The sequence below is a fragment of the Ruditapes philippinarum genome, unplaced genomic scaffold (genome assembly GCF_026571515.1).
Source record: "Ruditapes philippinarum isolate M1 unplaced genomic scaffold, ASM2657151v2 ctg1899_1_1_1_1, whole genome shotgun sequence".
Taxonomy (NCBI): domain Eukaryota; kingdom Metazoa; phylum Mollusca; class Bivalvia; order Venerida; family Veneridae; genus Ruditapes; species Ruditapes philippinarum.
In genome coordinates this window covers 153,267-174,083 of record NW_026857526.1, presented here as the reverse complement: position 1 = coordinate 174,083, position 20,817 = coordinate 153,267, and the positions used below count along the sequence as shown (strand labels likewise).

Sequence of the window (20,817 nt, the reverse complement as noted above, 5' to 3'; positions counted from 1 at the left end):
GATAGATGGCAGTATGGAGATTATGCACGTCTTTTTCTTTTCTTCCTATGTTGAAAATTCTGGTTGCTATGGCAACAAATAGGCTGAAAATATGACAAATTTTACACATAAACTGGACCCAGTGATAACACCAAAAGTACTGGAAATATTTTTATGAAACTTGATATATGGATAGATGGCAGTATGGAGATTATGCACGTCTTTTTCTTTTCTTCCTATGTTGAAAATTCTGGTTGCTATGGCAACAAATAGATTGAAAATATGGCAATTTTTACACAAAAACTGGATCCAGTGTTAACGCAAAAAGTAATAGAAATATTTTTATGAAACTTGTAATATGTGTAGATGGCAGTCTGGAGATTATACAAGTCTTTTTCTTTTCTTCCTATGTTGAAAATTCTGGTTGCTATGGCAACACATAGACTGAAAATATGGCAAATTTTACACATAAACTGAATCCAGTGATAACTCAAAAAGTACTGGAAATATTTTTATGAAACTTGACATATGGGTAGATGGCAGTCTTGAAATTATGCATGAATTATCTGTTCTTCCTATTTTGAAAAAATATTGGTTGCCTTGGCAACAAATAGGCTTAAAACATGGCAAATATAACAATATTTGTGATTAGTCAAAAAGAGCTGAAACTTTTTATGAAATTGCATCTTTAATTCCAGAGTTATCTCCTCTGTAAGAATTTTGCTTTTTAAAATGTTATATTTTGGTAACAGGGATGTTTCAAATATTAACTTTAGAGTGTCCTTCAGTCCGACTGTCTGTCTGTTCATAAAAACTTTTTCCTGTGATCACTTTTAAAGAACATTTCCAACAAATTTACTTAAAATAGAGAAAAATTTACACATTAGTGAATGGCCAATGGCCCTTCAGTATGCTGATGGGGTTCTATCCGGTAGGGGACTTATGGATTGCTTGCAATACTATGATAATTGCTTGTTACTTTTCCATTGCTTTCTTTTGTCCGGACCATAACTTGAAGACTAATTGTTGGTATTCATTATAACTTCATACAATGGTCCAGCACATTGAGAGGAAGTGCAGTGCACAAGAACCATAACTCCATTTTGACTTATTACAGAGTTACTGCCCTTTGTTTCTTTTCCTTGTCCAGAGCATGACTTTAAACATACTGGTTGGAATTCAAAACAACTTCATACAATGGTCAAGCACAATAAGGGGAAGTGCAGTGCACAAGAACCATAACTTCATCTTGTCTAATTACAGAGTTATTGCCCTTTGTTACTTTTCCATTGCTTTCTTTTGTCCGGAACATAACTTGAAGACTTATTGTTGGAATTCATTATAACTTCATACAATGGTCAAGCACATTGAGAGGAAGTGCAGTGCATAAGAACCATAACTCCATCTTGACTAATTACAGAGTTACTGCCCTTTGTTACTTTTCCTTGTCCAGATCATGACTTGAAAACTACTGGTTGGAATTCAAAACAACTTCATACAATGGTCTAGCACAATAAGGGGAAGTGCAGTGCACAAGAACCATAACTCCATCTTGAGTAATTACAGAGTTATTGCCCTTTGTTACTTTTCCTTGTCCAGAGCATAACTTGAAAACTACTGTTTGGAATTCAGTACAACTTCATACAGTTGTCAAGAACATTCAAAGGAAGTGCAGTGCACAAGAGCCATAACTCCATTTTGACAAAATACAGAGTTACTGCCCATTGATACTTTTCCTTGTCCGGAGCATAACTTAAAACGTACTGGTTGGAATTCAAAACAACTTCATACAATGGTCAAGCACAATAAGAGGAAGTGCAGTAAAAGAACTATAACTCTATCTTCAGTATTTATAGAGTTATTGACCTTTGTTCTTTTTCTTTGTCTTTCTGGACTTATTACAGAGTAATTCAATTAAACTTCATCAATGGCCAACCACATTGAAAGGAAATGCAACATACATGAACCACAATTATCTTTAATTGCCCACAACCATAACTCTATGTTTCAATTCTTTTACAAGGTATTCTGTTACTAGTAACATCCTCATTTACGAAGCAGACTTGTGGGGGTATTAATCACATTTAGTGATAGTTCTAGTTTAGGTCAGGTCCATAGCCTTGTCATAGATCAAGGGATTTTGAAATAAAATGACACAAATGTTGACAATAATAAGATAATGTGTCAGGGGCAACACTGGAACCATACCTGAAGGTCAAGGTCACCTTTTGAGGTCAAATTTTAACATGATCTGCTATAGGGTATATTTTTTATTCGATCAATAATTTTTTCATTGTTCAAGGGACTTTGAAAAAAAAAATTGTAACAAATGTTCAAATTAAGAGGTGACGTGTCAACATCCATACACCTATGTGCAAGGTCAATATAACATTTTGATGTTAAAGTAGGTTTTGTAGGGTACATAACCTTGTCATAAATCAAGGGATTTTGAAATAACTCCCACAAATGTTCACAAAAATAAGATGATGTGTCATGCACATCACCCAAACCCCTACCTACAAGGTCAAGGTAACAATAGGAAGTCATAGGGTTTATAGAGTGTCCGGTTCATAGATTTTTATCAATCAAGGGATTTTGAAATAACTTTGTAAAAATGTTCACAATAATAAGACAATGTGAAATGCGCAACACTCCAGGCCTACCTCACTCTTGGAGGTCTAAGCCAGACATTGCCTGTTACAAGGTGTCATGATTGCTCTTTTGTGAATGACAGGCTTATGCACCATGAAGCTAATGTGATAAAAGTTTGTGTACTTGGACTAGATGAGAAATTCCAACATTTGCCGTGTTCCAGATAACAACTATTAATTTTTGTGCCCCTTCTATGGGGGCATTTAGATTTGCCCTTGTCCGTCGGTTCTCCTGTTGTGTTAATCAGCATTTAAAGTTGAGCACCTGGGGTTTCGCCTGTGGATTAATGCAGTTTTGTTTATAAAAGTTATTGCCCTTGACTTAGTAAAAAATAAGCAATTTTCAATTTGTGTCATGCATAGCTAAAAAAGCATTTGATCTTTAGGCATAAAACTTTATAGAAGTGTTGGTCACCATCTTAAGTTGTGCACCTTGGGTTTGACTTGTGCATTTATTCAGAGTTATTACCCTTGACTTAGTAAAAATAGTCAATTTACGATTTATTATGTGCAATAAGCTCAAAAAGTATTTGACCTTTAGTCATGAAACTTCACAGGAATGTTGGTTAGCATGTGCAGTTGTGCATCTGGGGGTTTGCTTGCAGATATATTAAGCATATGTAAAGTTATTGCCCTTGACTTAAATTTTTTTGCAATTTTCAATTTTTGTTGCACATAGCTCAAAAAATATTTGACCTAGAGTTACAAAACTTAACATTAATGTTGGTCAGCATCTTAATTTGTGCACCTGGGGTTTTGAATATGGATTTAAATAGTTTTTATAGAGTTATTGCCCTTGAATTTGTAAAAATTTGCAATTTTCAAATTGTGTCCATGTAGTCCAAAAACAAATGTTTGACTTAGAGTCATGAACATTTACAGAAAGAAATAATTTTCAGCATGTGTAGTTGTGCAGCTGGGAATTTCCTTGTGGATAAATAAAACGGTTTGCTTGCTTAAAGGCTGATGCCAAAATATTTATTACATATTTGTAAATGCAGCTTTAACAGCTATGAGAGGTAATCATATATTTGTTATAGGTGTGTGCAGACAGCTCCCTCACAAGATATTTTGTTGAACTTTACTGTAGAAAGGTGGACAACTTCAACCTGAAAATGCAAGACTGCATGAGCAAAGCTGCTTTCCAGGTGAAATGTTTTGTCTGAAATATGGTTAAGTCACTGGGTATCGATAATCAGTCATATTAATACTTAATATTGGTAATATCAATATACTTTCAAATATATAACAATTATGTAATATAAGCTATTCCTTGGAATATATGTCAGAGAATTAATTTTGTTATCAAGTTAGTAACCTTAGCACGTCAGCCTCAAAGTTGATTTCTACTTAATTTATATAAGTCATGCCAATTGGGTAAAAAATGGTCTTGCCCGAGGGGTCACTTAGTTTTAAATACATCAACTTGTTTTGTAAAATATTGATGGCATAGGTCAGTAATATGCCTAAAAAGACACATGTATGCACAATTTAAACAAAGTTTACCATACGGTTTACAAGTTATGGACATTTTTTTATTTAAAGCTTTGCTATTTGAAGGGCTCATTTTCAGGAATAAGGTAACACTAAATAAACATTAATATCATCATTATGAAAAATGTTTTCCTATTGATCTTTGATACGAAACAAGTAATAGCATTCAGCTAACAAATCACGCAAGCAAAATGATTGTTTCTACTAAAAATGTTTGAAATATGTACAAAAATGTAACCCTATCCTCCCATTTTAAACAATTGTTTGACCGTTTTGCTACTTAGAGAGCCTTATCCAAAATATCCATTAGATTTACAAAAGTGAAGGACTGTTTTCAAAGCTTGCCTAAATTTTCTTAAAAGTATATTTGTTAATCTTGTCAAATATAAAATATTTTTACTCTGAAGTTTTGAGTATATTAGATTTTGAAAATAAGAAAAGAAACAAAAAGATGACTCCTTTGGGGTTTGAACCCACACCCCTCAGTTTCAATGCAGTTGACATTAATTCTGGCCTATCTAAATACTCTTCAAAGAGGAGGTAGTGCATAAAAATACTATAAAATTTTTTTCTCTGAAAAAAAAAAATTCCTAGAGCTTAGAAGTTTTGCATGTAGCATCACTTTGTAGTCTTCTACAAAAGAAAATTGTGTTCATTATGACCATGGGTTGAAAGATGAGCCAAGCCTTGGGGTCATTTAGTTTACAAATGCTATATAGGAAAATATATTTAAGTTTTCTTTTAGGAAACTGCAATGACCAGAGCTTAAATATTAAGCATTTAGCATTGCCAAGTTGACATCTACCAAAGTTGTATAAAGCATGGTCCTGGGTTAAAAATTGGTTCCACCTGAGGGTCATTTAATTTGTAAAGATTTGTTTGTAAAAATATCTTAATAAAAATATCTTGAAAGACTTCTCCTTAGCAACTACAATGCCTTGAAAGGTATATTTTACAATAGAATATTCATACAATTCATAACTACAATGTATAACAAAATTTGAATTAACCACATTTCACTATTACAGCATGAAAGTAAATATATGCACAGAAATATATGAAAAGTGTTTGTATTACAAAATAGATGTTAATGCTTTGAAAGTTATGGAAGAAGTAGACATTTATCAAGAAAATATGTTAGCCCCTAGAACCAACTCTATAAATAACTTTCATTCCAATCACTTATCCCTCATAAAATTTACTACTAGTTCAATCAACAATACATAAAAGAAAAAAAACAATGATATACAAAGCAAGAGAATATAATTGGTTTGGCCTTACATCCTAAGTAAAAGCTTTAAAATTCAGAGTTTTACTATCTTATTTATGTATGCTACAAGCTATGTAGGAAACATTATGGTATTGTATTAATTGTCCTACAACATCAGGTTCATCAATGCCCAGACATATCAAAATAGCATAACATTCGAATGACATGAATATAAACTAGAAATGCCAAACTGGTTTAAGAAGTTGCATAAACTGCCTCAATACTCTATGCCCTTCACAAGTACAATCTTATGTAAGGAAAAAGATAGTAATGAATCAAATGAATTTATATTTAGGCAATTTCAAAGGGATATTCTGTAAACTACTATGGTTTCTCAGAAGATGAAAACATGCGTTATGGCAGGCTTTTATCTGACATGTTCATGACAGAGTGGAAGAGACATACCAAGACAAAGACAACAGAAGTGGAAAAAGGGACAATTATTCTCCAATATGTGCTGAGTTGGACACCATTTCGACACTATCTGAATATCTATTGTAAGTAGTTATTATCCCTTCATATAAAATTGGCTTTGCATTTACCAGTTCATCAGTCAGTAAACCAGACCTAATCTGACCAATAAGTAGACAGCACTAATATTATGTGTTGCAGTTCACCATGACTAGAATATGATAGCCTATTGATTTTAATCTTTGACCAGCTGACTTTACAGTTCAGTCACCATGACTTTGACCACAAAATGCTTGTCTGATCAATATCTGGATAATGCTTTAAGACCTCAAGGTCAGTAGATAAATGGTCAAAGTTACATTGAACACAAATCAGAACACTTTGGCCTTTAGTCCATAGATTTGATAGGAAGGTGGTGGTGACTAGTAGATAATCCTTATTGATCTTGATGTCAGATTGTCAGAGGTCAAGGTCATAACAGGTGACCCTTTTTACAAATAATCTTTACGCCAAATTTCTATCATAAGAGAAATCATGTATCTTTTATCTTAGAGAAAAATTAACTTAAAGGAAAGTAAGGCCATAAATACAATGTACTTGCAAACATCATGTAAAAAATAAAACAAAATAAATTGTGACATCATGATTTGTTGAAATCATGAATGTCGTTAGACAGCAAAACTTAAAACTACTAATAAATTTGTTTCCTTTGCATGTTAAATTGAATTTTTTTAGCTGTCAAATTTTGCTTGTGGTTTCTCTGCTCTTGAAATTAGAATATGGCATGTTGTTTGGCACTTTGAAAAGGGATGATGGCTTCAATTTATGAACTAGATTGACATGCAAAACAAACCAAACTAATATCCTCTGTTGAATCATTTTGACCAGACTGTTATAGATAGCTTGTATCAGATATGATAGGTAGCTTATCTCATAGCCATGTGATCTTAGGTGGTCTATAATTTTGGAAAAATAATGTTTTGTAGCACAATTTGTGGTCAGTGTGACTTAAATGCCCATTGCTTAGATATGTGACCTGTAGCATCACCTTGTGGTCTTCTACAAAAGTGATATAAATCCTGTCCCTGGGTCAAAAGTGGCCCTGCCCTAGGGGTCTCTCAGTTTATATAGGCTTAAATATGGGAATACATTTAAGTCTTTAAGAAGAGCTTAGATATTTGACATGTAGCATTTCCAAGTTGACCTTTACAAAATGATTTAAATCTAGCCCCAGGGGTCAAAATTTGTTAGGCTCCAGGGTTCACTTAAGTTATATAGACTTGTATAGTAAAAGTATAAAAGACTTATCCTGAAAAGCTACAATGCCTTAAGCTTTGATATGCCCCATGGGTAGAAAAATTGGCCCATCCAGGGGGATCACTTAGTTTATAAGCATATAGGAAATTACAGTTTAAGTCTTCTTTTGTGAAAATGCATTGCCAAGACTTAATTGACACAAATTTATTGTAGATAGGCATGATTATGCCCCCTAATTAAGCCAAGAAAACATTTAAGTTAAGCCAAAAAAAAACATTTTTTATACTTGTGTTGGGTTTAACTCAAAATGCCTAAAAAAGGACAATGGATAACTGGCGCCAGTAATATACAGGATTTTTGGCGGCAAAACATTTCTAGTAATTTACTATGTTTTCTACCTATATGTTACAGATAATGATGAGAAAAATTTCAAAATATTGAAGAAAGAGTGTGTAGACATTTTGGAAAAAGCAGTGGCAGTTATTGACGACAGGGTTTGTAAGCTGAATGATGGCTCAATCACCATTTTAGACTTGGAATTGTTGGCGTCAAGAGAGCAGACATTCTCAGAGCTGGCAGAAGTTGTTTGCCCAGAAATAGAGTTTGCATCTGTAAGTAAAGGGATAAAGTTGAGACAGAGAGAAGTAAAAGCTTTCAAGATTCAAGCTGAAGAAATGTCAACATTAGCAAGTCTGTGTCAACATCTAACAAATGGTAAAAAAATCTACTATTTGTTGTGTTTTTATACAACTTCTGAGAAATATTTTGTCACAAGATTGTCATCCAAAGAAAATAAGTAATTATGATGAGTAATTTAATGCATAATGTTTTATTTATACTAATATATTTAACTAACAATAATTGTTTCTGTTCTTGTCACAAGACCTAACTTCATGTAAGGTACTTTGCAAAAGGTAAAAGTTTAAGCATTTCAGGATATTTTAACTAACAATTTTTCTCTCTGAGCTATCATTAGTGTTATCATAAGGTGACAAACAAAATATTATGCTTTAAAATATTTGTTGTTGTAGTAGTAACTATCTAAATTTGTTGTTTTGGAAACAAAATTTGGCAAAAAATATCACATTTTTATTGTTTTTGTTTTTTTTGTATATAATTTATGACTATTTTTTCCCTGCTGACTTGTTTTAATGAACTCTCTCTTTCTTGTAAAGTGGACATAAGATGTGTTGCTGACATATTGCAAAAGCAAAAGGATATAACTAGACATTCTGTGAGGGAATTCTGTGTACCAGCTGCTGAAAAAAGCATTGAGGAAATTGACCAATATGTACCAAAATTATGTGCATTTGATTTGCCACAGACTGTGTTAGATATGGTGCCACCGCTTCATGTTTACAACAAAAGTAGAACATTTATAAATTTATGGCAAGGCAAGTGTGTTGAAGTTGAAGCTGGGTGTGTTTCTTTGGAACATGTTGTACAAAAAGTGTGGACTCCTGTTAAAGAGAGGTATATTTTACATTCTATGATTTGATTTTATTAGCTTGACGTTTTGAAGATAAAGAGTGGAGCTCAATATTTGTTGGCATCAGTGTTGGTTAATCTTTTGTTAAGGTTCATTTACTCAGTTACTGTCAAAGTAATTCACTTCAACATGTTCACCATCAAAATATGAGACTTTTTCCAAAAGGGCTTTTATCCAGCACTTAGAAAAGTGGAGCACTGATAGCAAATAGGTTTTGTTTTTGTATGCAACAGTTTCTGCTTATTGATTAATTATTGAACACTTTTGTTTGAGAAAAAAAAATAGAAACCTTTACAGAATATAAAGTTTATTAAATTTTGAAAAGGTTTTATTAAAGAATGTGTTTTTCTAAAACATTATTAAGTGAAAGAAAGTTTGATATATGAGAAAACTAAACTGCCTAAAACATAGAAACATCTATATTTGTTTCAATGAAAACAGCTTGGATGAAATGTCAGTGAGAATCCAGAGTGGTGAAATCCAGTTTAGGGAGTTTGAGAAACGACTTGGAGAGATGTATGGAGAAGATTATGGGAAGATGGAGGCAGAGCTAAAACATATGAATGTCAAAGACATAAAACTCCGGCTGGATCAGTTGAAGAAATACAGACAGTTGAGTACATGTGTGGAAGGAGCCAAAACTATCCTTGAATTTGCGCAGGAATACAATTTGAATGGAGATTTTGATCAGATGGAAGTGATTGCCACAGTAAGTGTAATGTATATTAATTTAGGTACTTGTAACATTTTGACATTAGAGCTGGAACATAGCAACCATTGATTTCCATAGCAAACAATGACTTCCTCAAAGTAATTAGTGACCAACTTATAGTAATTTCACCAATGACTTTTCACAGCAGCCACTTTAAACTTACCATAGCAAACTGTAAATTTCCATAGTAACCAGTGACTTCCAAAAATCAGTCATTAAATTATATTTAGTAGCTATTGTTATTCTGTAACAATAGCAAACAGTTAAGATACAATTATGAACTTTGTGATTAAGATTTAGATATGATATCTTCTGTTCATTTATAAATTACTATAGTCACCAATGCCTCTTGTCATTGAGAGCTTTTATAATTTGGTGAGCAATATTAGGGCCATTATGGGCCTCTTGTAAGGTGAATGTATGTTCAAGTAACTTAATATGTCTCCCAAAAATTTTGTAAACAAATTGTTTTTGCCTTCGCCATCTGCCTTTCCATCTGTTGCATTAAGCTCATCAGGCTTTCACAGGTCACACTGCTGAGAGGAGTGATGACAGTACCATTCCTAGTTGTGCATATCGCCGGCAAATAATAAAAGTTATGAATTTGAAACAGCTTTATCAATGTCTTTGTATGAAGTTTGATAATAAACTGAAATGGAAGAAGTTGGAGTTCTAAATTTTAATTTTTGTAATATAATTTAAGCCTTTTTAGAATACATGTATATCAAATTTGTAAATGTATCTTTTATCTTGCTTATATCTAAACAATCTTTATTATAAACAAACCTCAATAAATTGATACACATTGTTTAACCTACATGTGTGTTTTTAATCTGATGGCATTAAACTTTTTTCAGCAAAAGGATAAGGACTTAGAAATGAGGTCATTTGATGACAGTGTGATGAAAGTGTGTGGCTTTTTGTCTGATATGACACCAGCTCGAGGGGCATGTCTGAAAACCTTTGTTACCTGTGAACCACTTGTTAAATGGCTGAAAACATCAATGGAAAAAGGTATAAAACTGACAGATTAGTAAACTAGAAAAGTAATGTTTTGTATGTTTTGTTTTAGACACATTAAAATGACCAATTGGAAAAAGAAATACTGACAGAAAGTTAAAGAGCAATCTATTATAAGTGACCGTCCTTTTATTGTGTCGCCTCTACGGAGTAGTGGTGACATATAGGGATCACTTCTCCGTCGTCTGTCTGTCTGACCGTCTGTCTGTCTGTCTGTCCGTCCGTCACAAAACTTGTCCGGACTACTCCTCATAAACTACTGGTGCAATTTCATCCAAACTTTACAGAACTGATCAGTACCAAGTCTAGTTGTGCATATTGTCAGCATTTTCTGGTTCAAGATTTTTGTCAGAGTTATGGCCCTTTAATAAATTTTATTTTTAAATATTGTCCGGACTACTCCTCTTATACCACTGATGCAATTTCAATGAAACTTTTGCATGGGTTTTCCGGTTGAATGATTTTTGGCCGAGTTATGGCCTTTTGATAAAAAAGTGTTTTTTTCAGTGTGTTGCCAGATACACAAAAGCTTGTCCGGACTACTCCTCATAAACTACTGGTGCAATTTCATCCAAACTTTACAGGAATGATTAGTACCAAGTCTTGTATGCATATTGTCAGTATTTTCCGGTTCAATGATTTTTGTCAGAGTTATGGCCCTTTAATAATTTTTATTTTTAAAGTTTGTCCAGACTACTTCTCTTATACCACTAATGCAATTTCAATGAAACTTTACAAGATTGAGCTGTAGCTCAAGTCCTTGCGCATATTGCACGGGTTTTCCGGTTGAATGATTTTTGGCCGAGTTATGGCCCTTTGATAAAAAGCTGTTTTTTTCTGTGTGTTGCCAGATATACAAAAGCTTGTCCGGACTACTCCTCATAAACTACTGGTGCACTTTTTATCCAAACTTTACAGGAATGATCAGTACCAAGTCTAGTTGTGCACTGTTTGTCTGTCTGTCCGTCTGTCACAAAACTCAATGTCCCAACATGAAATTGGCCATCATGAGGCGACACATGTGATCACTGATCGTTCTTGTTGGAATTTACAAACATGGCCTGTTTTCATATATGCTCTTTGTTTAGATTACATAATATTTCAATCACAGACTGTCCATTGTATTTTATAAACTTTGCCTATGAAGGTTTTATTCTTCTCCAAGCAGATCACAGAAAATGATGTTGTAAGGCACCATTGAAAAGGGTCTAATGTGACCTTGTGTCGAAATACTAATAGGTACAAGGTTTGATTCTAAGACTAGTACTTTGAGATCTGTATTAACATGTAGATTTAAAATTAATGTTCAATGTAAAACTTATGTATCCCTTAAATTGTTGTTTTGTTTATTTGATTACCCTGCACATTTTAGAGGGATTAAAGGAATTGAAGGTGTTTGTTGACTTGGCCATTATGTCAGCTGGTGAAGAGGGATTGAACATTCCCAGAGTTCAGTGTCTGCACTCTGCAGTAACAGGATATGCCCCTCTTATATTTGACCTTCAACCCACTTCGGGTTATGAACATCTACTAAAACTCTGTTCTTTTGTGTGGAAAGAGCTTGATGCAAATCCAAATTTGCCAGCACAACTGGTAAGATGTTGAAAAAATTGCACTAGATTTATTGTTTAAATTCATCTGATTCAGATGCCAGTAAAAATACTATGCATTGTTTTAATGAATTAAGATAAGTTTTGTTTGAAAGATTCAGATAACAGGGTCAAAAAACCCTTTTTTGTAGAGGCCGAATATAGGCTGCTTCCCCAACCAAACTAGCCTCTTTTTTCCCCCAGTTTGGTCCTCAAAATTCGCCAGTCTTTTATAATTTCCCATAGAATTTAGAACAAAATTAAATGATGGTGTTGAATTAAGGTCATTCACTACCTTATTAGTATTTCCCAGTGCTTTTTGCTTTGTGTTAAATTTGAGACCCCTTTTCCCAAAGTATGCTAAAATCGTGCATATTTTCCCCAAGAAAAAGGCTGAGGCCCCTTCCCCTAAAATGGTGTTTTGGCCCTGGATAATGTATTATTTTACCCCTTACACAAAGTTTTAGGGGGTAGCAGTGAGCATGTTGGTCCATCATTCAGTCCATTTTATGGTTTTCATATAATAAATAAAAGTTAGGAATAAATACAGTCGACTCTCGTTATCTCGAAGTCATCGGGACCATCCAAAAAATATCGAGATAACGAAATGTCGAGATAAACAAATAAGGGTTTGAATAAGGCAGAAACTGATTTCACAAAAGACATGTGCATACCTTATGTCAAATAAACTATGATTTCCCATTGTCTTGTTTTCATAGGCCTAGCCAATATTTAACAAAGTAACAATAGCGGATGTTTACCAGCGGAAATACTTGTGTCTGTGATAAACACATATAGTGAGGTTTACTCAGTAATACATCGATATGGTGAAAACATTGTTTTCAGGGTGGTTATTTTGTTATATATCGGGTCTTTCTCGAGATTGTTCGACTGCTTATTGATTTGGTGGTGATGTTGTGAAACAATATTGCAACGATTGTGTTTCTATACTTACTATTTCATTTACATTTAAAGTCATATTGAATTAATACAGTGTTCGAATATTTATAAAGAACGTAAAATTCACTCATTTTGGACATAAGTCAATCAACTCGCTAAATAGATTAACTTTTATAAAAACAGCTTAACTTGTTACAAACATAATCATCATTATGACACGCGCAATTGAGCAATTATCGTCTAGTTCGTGTTTTTCACACGTCTGAAGGGAACAGATGAAAGAAAACTATTAGTCGAGATAAACAAAGGATAATAGTGTGAAAATAACTGTTGGGGCTGAAATATTACATCGAGATACTGAAAATATGGAAATAAAAATATCGAGATAAACAAATATTTCCAATATAGATAAAGAAGGAAGAAAATCGGGACTTTCAAAATTTCATCGAGATAACGAAATATCGAGAAAAGCGATGTCGAGATAACGATAGTTGACTGTATTGTAATCAAATTTTGTAAAAAGCAAACTTGTATAGATATCTTACTTGGGAATGCTTTTGTACCCCTAGGGTTAAGGTCACTGTTACTAAAAATAAAAGATTGGGTTTCTGATGATAACTAAATGGAGGAATGAGATATTGTAAGTTAATAAAGTATATAGTAAACTTATGTGGAGCCCCGGTTTGAGTTTTCTTACAGGTCAAGGTCACTCAAGGAGGTCAAAGGTCAGGTAAAAAATTAAATATATATGCGTGTGTATAATTTAGTAGTTCTAATTTATATCAAAAATGTTTACAATCATGATACTGAGTCTTACAAACATAATTTAGATTAAAACACAAGATAATATATTGTCCAGATTTTGTCAAGAGTACTTTGTTTCTACATGCATTGACAAATTATAGTATTGCTTAGTATTTAATTTTAAATATTTGTCACTATGAGATGTAGTGTCACACCTAAAAGGGGTGTAGTTTCGCACCTAAAAGTGGTCTCTTGGTCAAAGTTAAAGATCACTCTTTGAGGTCAGAGAAATTGCTTGTTTTGAGCAAAAGTTCTAGATGCATTTATTTCTTTTAGGGATTTTTATTAAGTTATAATTATTTACATTTATTAATCACAATCATGAGACTATGTTTTTTCAACCAACATAATCCAGGGCAAGATAGTCAAAGTTGCCAGAGATGATTAAATGTCAATATTTTGTCCAGAGCATATCTTTCAATTGCTTGGATCTTGGTGTTACTTGACAAATATTCACCATCATGAGACATAGGTCAAGGTCACTGGAAATCACTTGTCCAAAGTCAAACTTCTACATACCTCAATGCATTGTAATATTACTTGGCACAAATGTTTGACATTGTTATGCATAGTGATATGCAAGAAATTTATGTCTAAAAGTTACATGATATAGAAGACCACGGTTAAATTAAAAATAAAAATGTGAATATTGACCATTTAGTCATCATTTAGTCATCATGAATTGATGGATTCTTTATGTTAGTGTGATTGAGCATTTGTGACAGGTGTATTTTGTGACAAATGCATTGTTGTTACTTTTTCATATGATTTATTATTTTTAGTGAAATAAATTCATAACATCAGCATATTCACTTTTAGGAAAAGTATTCCCCTATTGTTGTCAATTATAACATTTTATTACTAAGTCATATACAAGCAGATCTTGTCAATAACGTCAATAACTTGTAAAGCTGAATATAATCTATGCTATGCTACATGTATATTTATTCATTGTAGGAAGATACGAACCATAATCTAGAATGGTTTAAAGAAATCAAGAAAGCTCATGGTTCCGTAGAGGTTACCTCCCTTATGCAGGTTGAAGCTATCAATGCAAAAGGAGTATTTACAGTTGGTAAAAATGTTTGGAATAATGAGTCTTCTCATGGAACATTATTGGTATGTTGCTATTTAGATAATAGATATTTTGAACTTAAAGCTGCATGCCTCCAGATACGCCAGAATATTTCAAAAAATCAAACTATAGAAAAAGTACTGAGATTTTAAGAAAAGTAAAGAGATTCAAGATAAAAATAATAATTTCCATGTAACGTGTGATTTATGTCTGATGTTGCAGTATTTTTTGCCCTATTTTTACTGATTACTAACGCATTGAGGGCTATTTATGCATATTTTTACCGCTTTTTGGTAATTTACATTACTTTTATGTGCTGCTTGCAATGTGAAAATTAGTTCTTTGTTCACTTCACAATATTTAACTTTTTAATACATTTTTCAAAATTTTCAAGAAAATTAGTATGAATCTGGAGGTGTGCTGCTTTAATACTATAACTGTGCAACAATATACAGATATAACAGTATTTTGCTATGAACCTATAGTGCATGGGGGAAAAGTGTTGAAGATATTATGGGTTGTTGTCAGAAGTTTTATGTTTAGTATTGTATGAAAAAATGTTCGTTAACACTCTTGCGGTCACATTTTTGCCTCAATCGTCAAACTTTGTCAGGATGCTTATTTAGTTAATAGCTTGGATAAGTTTGAACATGGGTAAATATCTCGGATGAAAAACTAAATCACAGGAGCTAAAAACAGAACAACTTTGTCTACACTCTAGTGGTCACATTTTTGCCTCAATCATCATCAAACTTGGTCATGTTGTTTATCTTGGTAGTAGCTCAGATGTGTTTAAACATGGGTCATCTGGGATGAAAAACTAGGTCACAGGAGCTTAAAATAGAAAAACCTTGTTAACACCCTAATGATCACATTTTTAGCTCGACTTTTTGGCCTTATATATTTAAGTTATTTTTATCTTGTAACGTCATCACTTTTATTACCATAGCGGTGAGCTATTTATAGCTTCTTTTACCGCAGTTGGCTGACTCAGACACTATTAATTTTCTTATTACAAATATCTAATGGCAAACACATTTATTATTTTATAAGACCATTCCCGCCCAAAAATGAATATATATGAAAGAAAGAAAAAAATGAATATATTTATATATACAAAATATATTGACAAAACTAATGTGACCTAAGACAGACCGATTAAATTTATAAAAAAGGAAACGTTAAGATTTGTTCAAACATTTCTTTGTTTGCTTTTAGAAAAAGTAAAAAGTCAAGCGTTGCCCCCCCCCCCCCCGGCGGTGGCTCTTGTTGACTTGATTATCATCAAACTTGGTCTGGATGCTTGTCTAGGTAAATGCTCTGATGAGTTTAAACATGGATCATATCGGATGAAAAACTAGGTCACAGGAGCTAAGAATAGAAAAATCTTGTTAACACTCTAGTGGCTACTGTTTTGATCCAAATATCCTGGAAAATTGGTCTGAAAGTTTGTTTTGATGATTTCTAGGTCAAGTTCAAATATGGGTCACCTGAAGTCAAAAACTAGGTCACACCGCCCAAATATGGAAAAACCTTGTTAACCTCTTAGTGGTCACATTTTCGACTCAATTATCATCCAACTTTGTCAGGATGCTTGTCTAGGTAATTGCTTGGATGAGTTTGAACATGGATCATCTCGAATGAAAAACTAGGTCACAAGAGCTTAAAATAGAAAAATCTTGTTAACACTAGTGGCTAACTGTTATGATCCAAATATCCTGGAAATTGGTCTGAAAGTTTGTTTTGATGATTACTAGGTCAAGTTTGAATATGGGTTACCTGGCTTCAAAAACTAGGTCACACCGCCCAAATATGGAAAAACCTTGTTAACACTCTAGTGGTCACATTTATGACTCAATTATCATCAAATTTGGTCAGGATGCTTGGCTAGATAATTGCTCGGATGAGTTTGAACATGGGTCATCTTGATGAAAAACTAGGTCACAGTGGCTAAAAACAGAATAATCTTGTAAACACTCTAGTGGCTACTGTTTTGATCCAAGTATCCTGGAAATTGGTCTGAAAGATTGTTTTGATGATTTCTAGGTCAAGTTCCAATATGAGTCACCTGGGGTTAAAAACTAGGTCACACTGCTCAAATGGTCACATTTTTGACTCACCTGTCATGAAATTTGGTCAGAATGCTTGTCTAGGTAATTTTTTGGATGAGTTTGATGGGTCAGGTGAGCCATGTAGGGCCATATTGGCCCTCTTGTTTTTATAAAGTTATGCCTCTTGTTTTTACTTGTTTTTGCTATAGTCAATTTCTCAAAGACTGTCAAAGCTAATTACTTTTAAACTTCAAACTTGGAATACTTGTTTAATTTAGAAACTTGAAATGCATTTCTAAAGAGCTGTTAACCTTATAATATATTTTTTACTCACTATCATAATTAAAATGCATTTTTAACGAACAGATAACATTGAAAGCCAGTTATGCTAAATTATTTTCTTAGAACATGACTTATTTTAGAGTCAAATTTATATTACTCTATTAACAAATCCAATAAAAGAGATGTTTTTTTGTTGTTTTCATTTCCATCGTGAACATTCACCTGTATTATATGCAGGTATTGGCATTGGACTCAAAACGTTTTACATTATGTTAAAAAAACTCATTGAATTCTGTTTTAGGAACATTTTTATATTGACAAGTTTGCAATAATCTCTACTATTGCATATGTTATTAAAATAATGCTGATTTGTGTATTATGATTTATTGAATAGATGATATCAGATACTCTGAGACTGACAGTATTAGACGTGGAAGGTCAAGGTCAGGATAGAAATTACACCTTCCATCAATTACAAGATTTACACAGTCGTTTGATGTTAGTGGCTGGAAAAGCTGAAAAGGGAAATGACAATGTTGAAAGATTTACTATGGTTTGTAAATAACTTGCTGTAATATAAAGTTTAATTTACAATAATGAAAAATCTACCATAGCTGATGCCTGAATTGTCAAAGTTAGAATGTGCTATTTTATTTCAATGCTATTCATACATATTCAACTTAGTCAAGTGTTAATTTTGATTAATCAGACAAACTCCAGCCTACCAGTTTCACTTGTTGATTGTAAAGTGACATCAATTTTTGTTTCAATAGATATTTGACAGTACAATTAGACTAAGCAATGTGTACATGAAGCTATGTTCCTCTGGATGTGTCCTGTTCAAGAATTGGAGTGCAATGTTTTTCTGTGACCCAAATCGTAAACGACCTGTCTGTATTCAGCTAAAATTTGGACAAGGTGAAGATGTCCCACATCTGAAGGTACTATTTTGTTTTTATGTTACATTTTGAAGTCTCATATGCAATTAAGAAGTAGGAATGATTTTGTTATCTCATTATACTTGCAACAAACAAAGTTTTATGGGGTATACTGGAGTCAGCTGGTGGTTGGTCGGGTGGTCGGTCGGTTGCTTTTGTTGTTGATTTCTTATTTGGGAACTTAGTCTGAATTTACAAGAGAAATCAAATTTTGTAGGTAGATAGAACTCATTGAGTAGAAGTGCAGTGCAAAACACTTTGCCTTGCCTATTTTTTGAGTAATTTCCCTTTGTTTTGTTTTTACACTTTAAACTTTGTCTGGGACATAATCTAAAATGACAAGGGGTATTAACAAGAAACTCTGTAGGTAGATAGATCTCATTGAGAAGAAGTGCAGTGCAAAAGAACTGTAACTCTGCTTTGTCTAATTTTGGAGTTATTGCCCTTTGTTTTTTTGCACATTGAACTTTGTCTGGGACATACAATGTAATTCTAAAATGACAAGGGGTATCAACAAGAAACTCTGTAAGTACATAGATCTCATTGAGAAGAAGTGCAGTGCAAAAGAACCTTAACTCTGCCTTGCCTAATTTTTGAGTGATTGTCCTTTGTTCCTGAAAACAGGTCACGTGCTCCTCCATGCCTCAAAAGTTAAACGCGTACCAATACGCAGGTCTCCAGACCGCAGGGAATAATAAGTGTTAAGTTGTTGGCAGAAATGTGCCACTATATAGAGGATATGAAATTAGTGTAGGTTCAATACAGAAATTTGTGAATGAGTCTAATAAAATCATATTATGTATATATAAGTGAAGCTACATGATTGTTATATTCTATTTGTCACAAATCCAATATAATTACAGTAACAAAAGTATTGATTTTTCATTGACACGTATATAGTGTAACACTAACAATAAGTGCGTCTAAATTTATACTTAACACGTATGTTTGTATAATGCAACTGACATCAGGTAAAAAAATATATGCATGGCCTTGCAATACAGCTTTTACGAGGCCACAAAAACGGCATGGGTATGTGATAAATAAAACATTGTAAATACATCATTTTTAAAGGGCAGAAAGTCATATAATGAAGATTTGAAAGACATGATTCCTAAACTGGCAAACGTTATGGAAAACTGCTATACTGATTGGTTGAAACACATTCAAGACAAACGCAAGAACCATCTTCATCTAAACTACTTTACCATTGATCAGCTTGTTGTTCTACAAAGGGAATTGGTGAAAATTGGAACTGAAACTCAACCTGATCTCCGTATCTATCCATTATTATCAGCTGTTAAAGCAAACTGTACACCAGGTGGGTACATCATTTGATTTTTAATGTTTTTGGTGAATAGATTCAAGTTAAAAATTTAAGGAACAAGCGCCGAGATTTGAAATTTTATGAAAAGTTACAATAGTACTATGTCTCTTTGAGTTAATGTAATGACAAATATGAAATCAAATTCACTATGTATTAAGTAAAGCATCCTTCCCAAAGACATCCACTATTCACAAAATTATTCATTCTGTAGAAGGGGTGTCCCTGGCCGAGTGGTTAAGGTCGTTGACTTCAAACCACTTGCCCCTCACCGTTGTGGGTTTGAATCCCGACAGGGGCTTTGGATTCTTTCATGTGAGGAAACTATCTAGCTAGCTTACGAAACATCAGTGGCTCTACTCAGGTGCCCGTTCCTGCCTGAAATAATGTATGGAAGGGCATCTGAGGTCTTCCTCCACCAGAAAAGCTGGAACGTTGCCATTATGAGAACACAACTTTACTCACTAGGCAGCAGATAGGTGTCAATTGCCATGTTGTGTACATAATTGCTTACATTCAAACATTAAATGAAATAAACTATGACGTAATTGACATGGCATTGCTACAATACTCAATGTATTTTCCGGAACTTTATTCTTCCAACTTTTGTTGTCTGTGTTGAACAGTTTAGTACCACAGAAATATGAGGCACCGGTATACTATGATCAAATCGATCAAATTTTTGAAATCCTATATATATATATTTTAACTGGTAACTACCTAATTATAAAAATATGTTGTACTGTAATGTGTAAATCATTTCCAGATGATGTTTTGGAAGCAATGACAGATGCTAAGAGGGAGATTGATGGGTACGATGAGTTGAAACCTGACGACCTTGAAGAAAATAAATTGGAAGATGATGATGCTGCTGAAATACTTACAAATGTCACTGAAGATGAAAAGAAAGAGAATTTCTTTCAAGAGCTTGTTCTTGCAGGATACAGTGAGGATCTAGCTCTTCGGGCTGCAGAGCTTTTAGATCTGGATGATCTGCCTGCAGGTAATTATTATATATTTGAACATTTCAAAGATGTTTTTAAAATTGATAATAAATCAAAAAGTCATTGAGAATGATATACAAATGCTTGCTAGTGCAAGATGTATTACTTGTATGAACATCCTAGTTTAAGTCTTTCATATATTTAGAAATTATTTCAAATAAGAAGTTTAAATTATTCAGACATGGTGATTATAAGAACTGTTAGATAACAAAGTTTTTCAGACAAATGTTTAATTGTAGCCAAAGTTTAGAAATGCATTTGCATTATGTACTAAAGTTAACTGTGCCTTCAAATTATCATTTTAAAAAAGGAATTATCTGGTGTATGGAGCAAGACATGGCCAAGGCTGATGATGTGGAACAGCCTCAAGTTGAGAATCAGCCAATGAGAGAGCAGGTTACACAGAGACCTACTTTCACTGGCTGGAGCCAATCACAGACTGACATACAAACTATGATAACTACAAACATATCTGGACTGAGGAAGCGAAAGTATTGATTTTTTATATCTAATATTATGTCAATGTTCTATGACTTGTATATTTTTAAATTGTTATGCCCCCCTTAA

The 20,817-nt window shown here is 33.3% G+C and overlaps 1 protein-coding gene across 1 annotated transcript in view; it reads left to right on the top strand.

The window, feature by feature from the left end:
* Nucleotides 1–20,817, top strand: part of LOC132750079 (E3 ubiquitin-protein ligase rnf213-alpha-like) — a 162,222-nt gene that overhangs the window by 90,317 nt on the left and 51,088 nt on the right. The window contains exons 12-24 of the mRNA XM_060740016.1: nucleotides 3,671–3,778; nucleotides 5,690–5,891; nucleotides 7,474–7,776; nucleotides 8,238–8,535; nucleotides 8,993–9,260; nucleotides 10,121–10,277; nucleotides 11,656–11,876; nucleotides 14,534–14,695; nucleotides 17,379–17,537; nucleotides 17,758–17,925; nucleotides 18,997–19,243; nucleotides 20,013–20,249; nucleotides 20,561–20,741. Of these exons, the coding sequence (XP_060595999.1) occupies nucleotides 3,671–3,778; nucleotides 5,690–5,891; nucleotides 7,474–7,776; nucleotides 8,238–8,535; nucleotides 8,993–9,260; nucleotides 10,121–10,277; nucleotides 11,656–11,876; nucleotides 14,534–14,695; nucleotides 17,379–17,537; nucleotides 17,758–17,925; nucleotides 18,997–19,243; nucleotides 20,013–20,249; nucleotides 20,561–20,741 (2,711 nt within the window). The remainder of the gene's footprint in view (nucleotides 1–3,670; nucleotides 3,779–5,689; nucleotides 5,892–7,473; nucleotides 7,777–8,237; nucleotides 8,536–8,992; nucleotides 9,261–10,120; nucleotides 10,278–11,655; nucleotides 11,877–14,533; nucleotides 14,696–17,378; nucleotides 17,538–17,757; nucleotides 17,926–18,996; nucleotides 19,244–20,012; nucleotides 20,250–20,560; nucleotides 20,742–20,817) is intronic.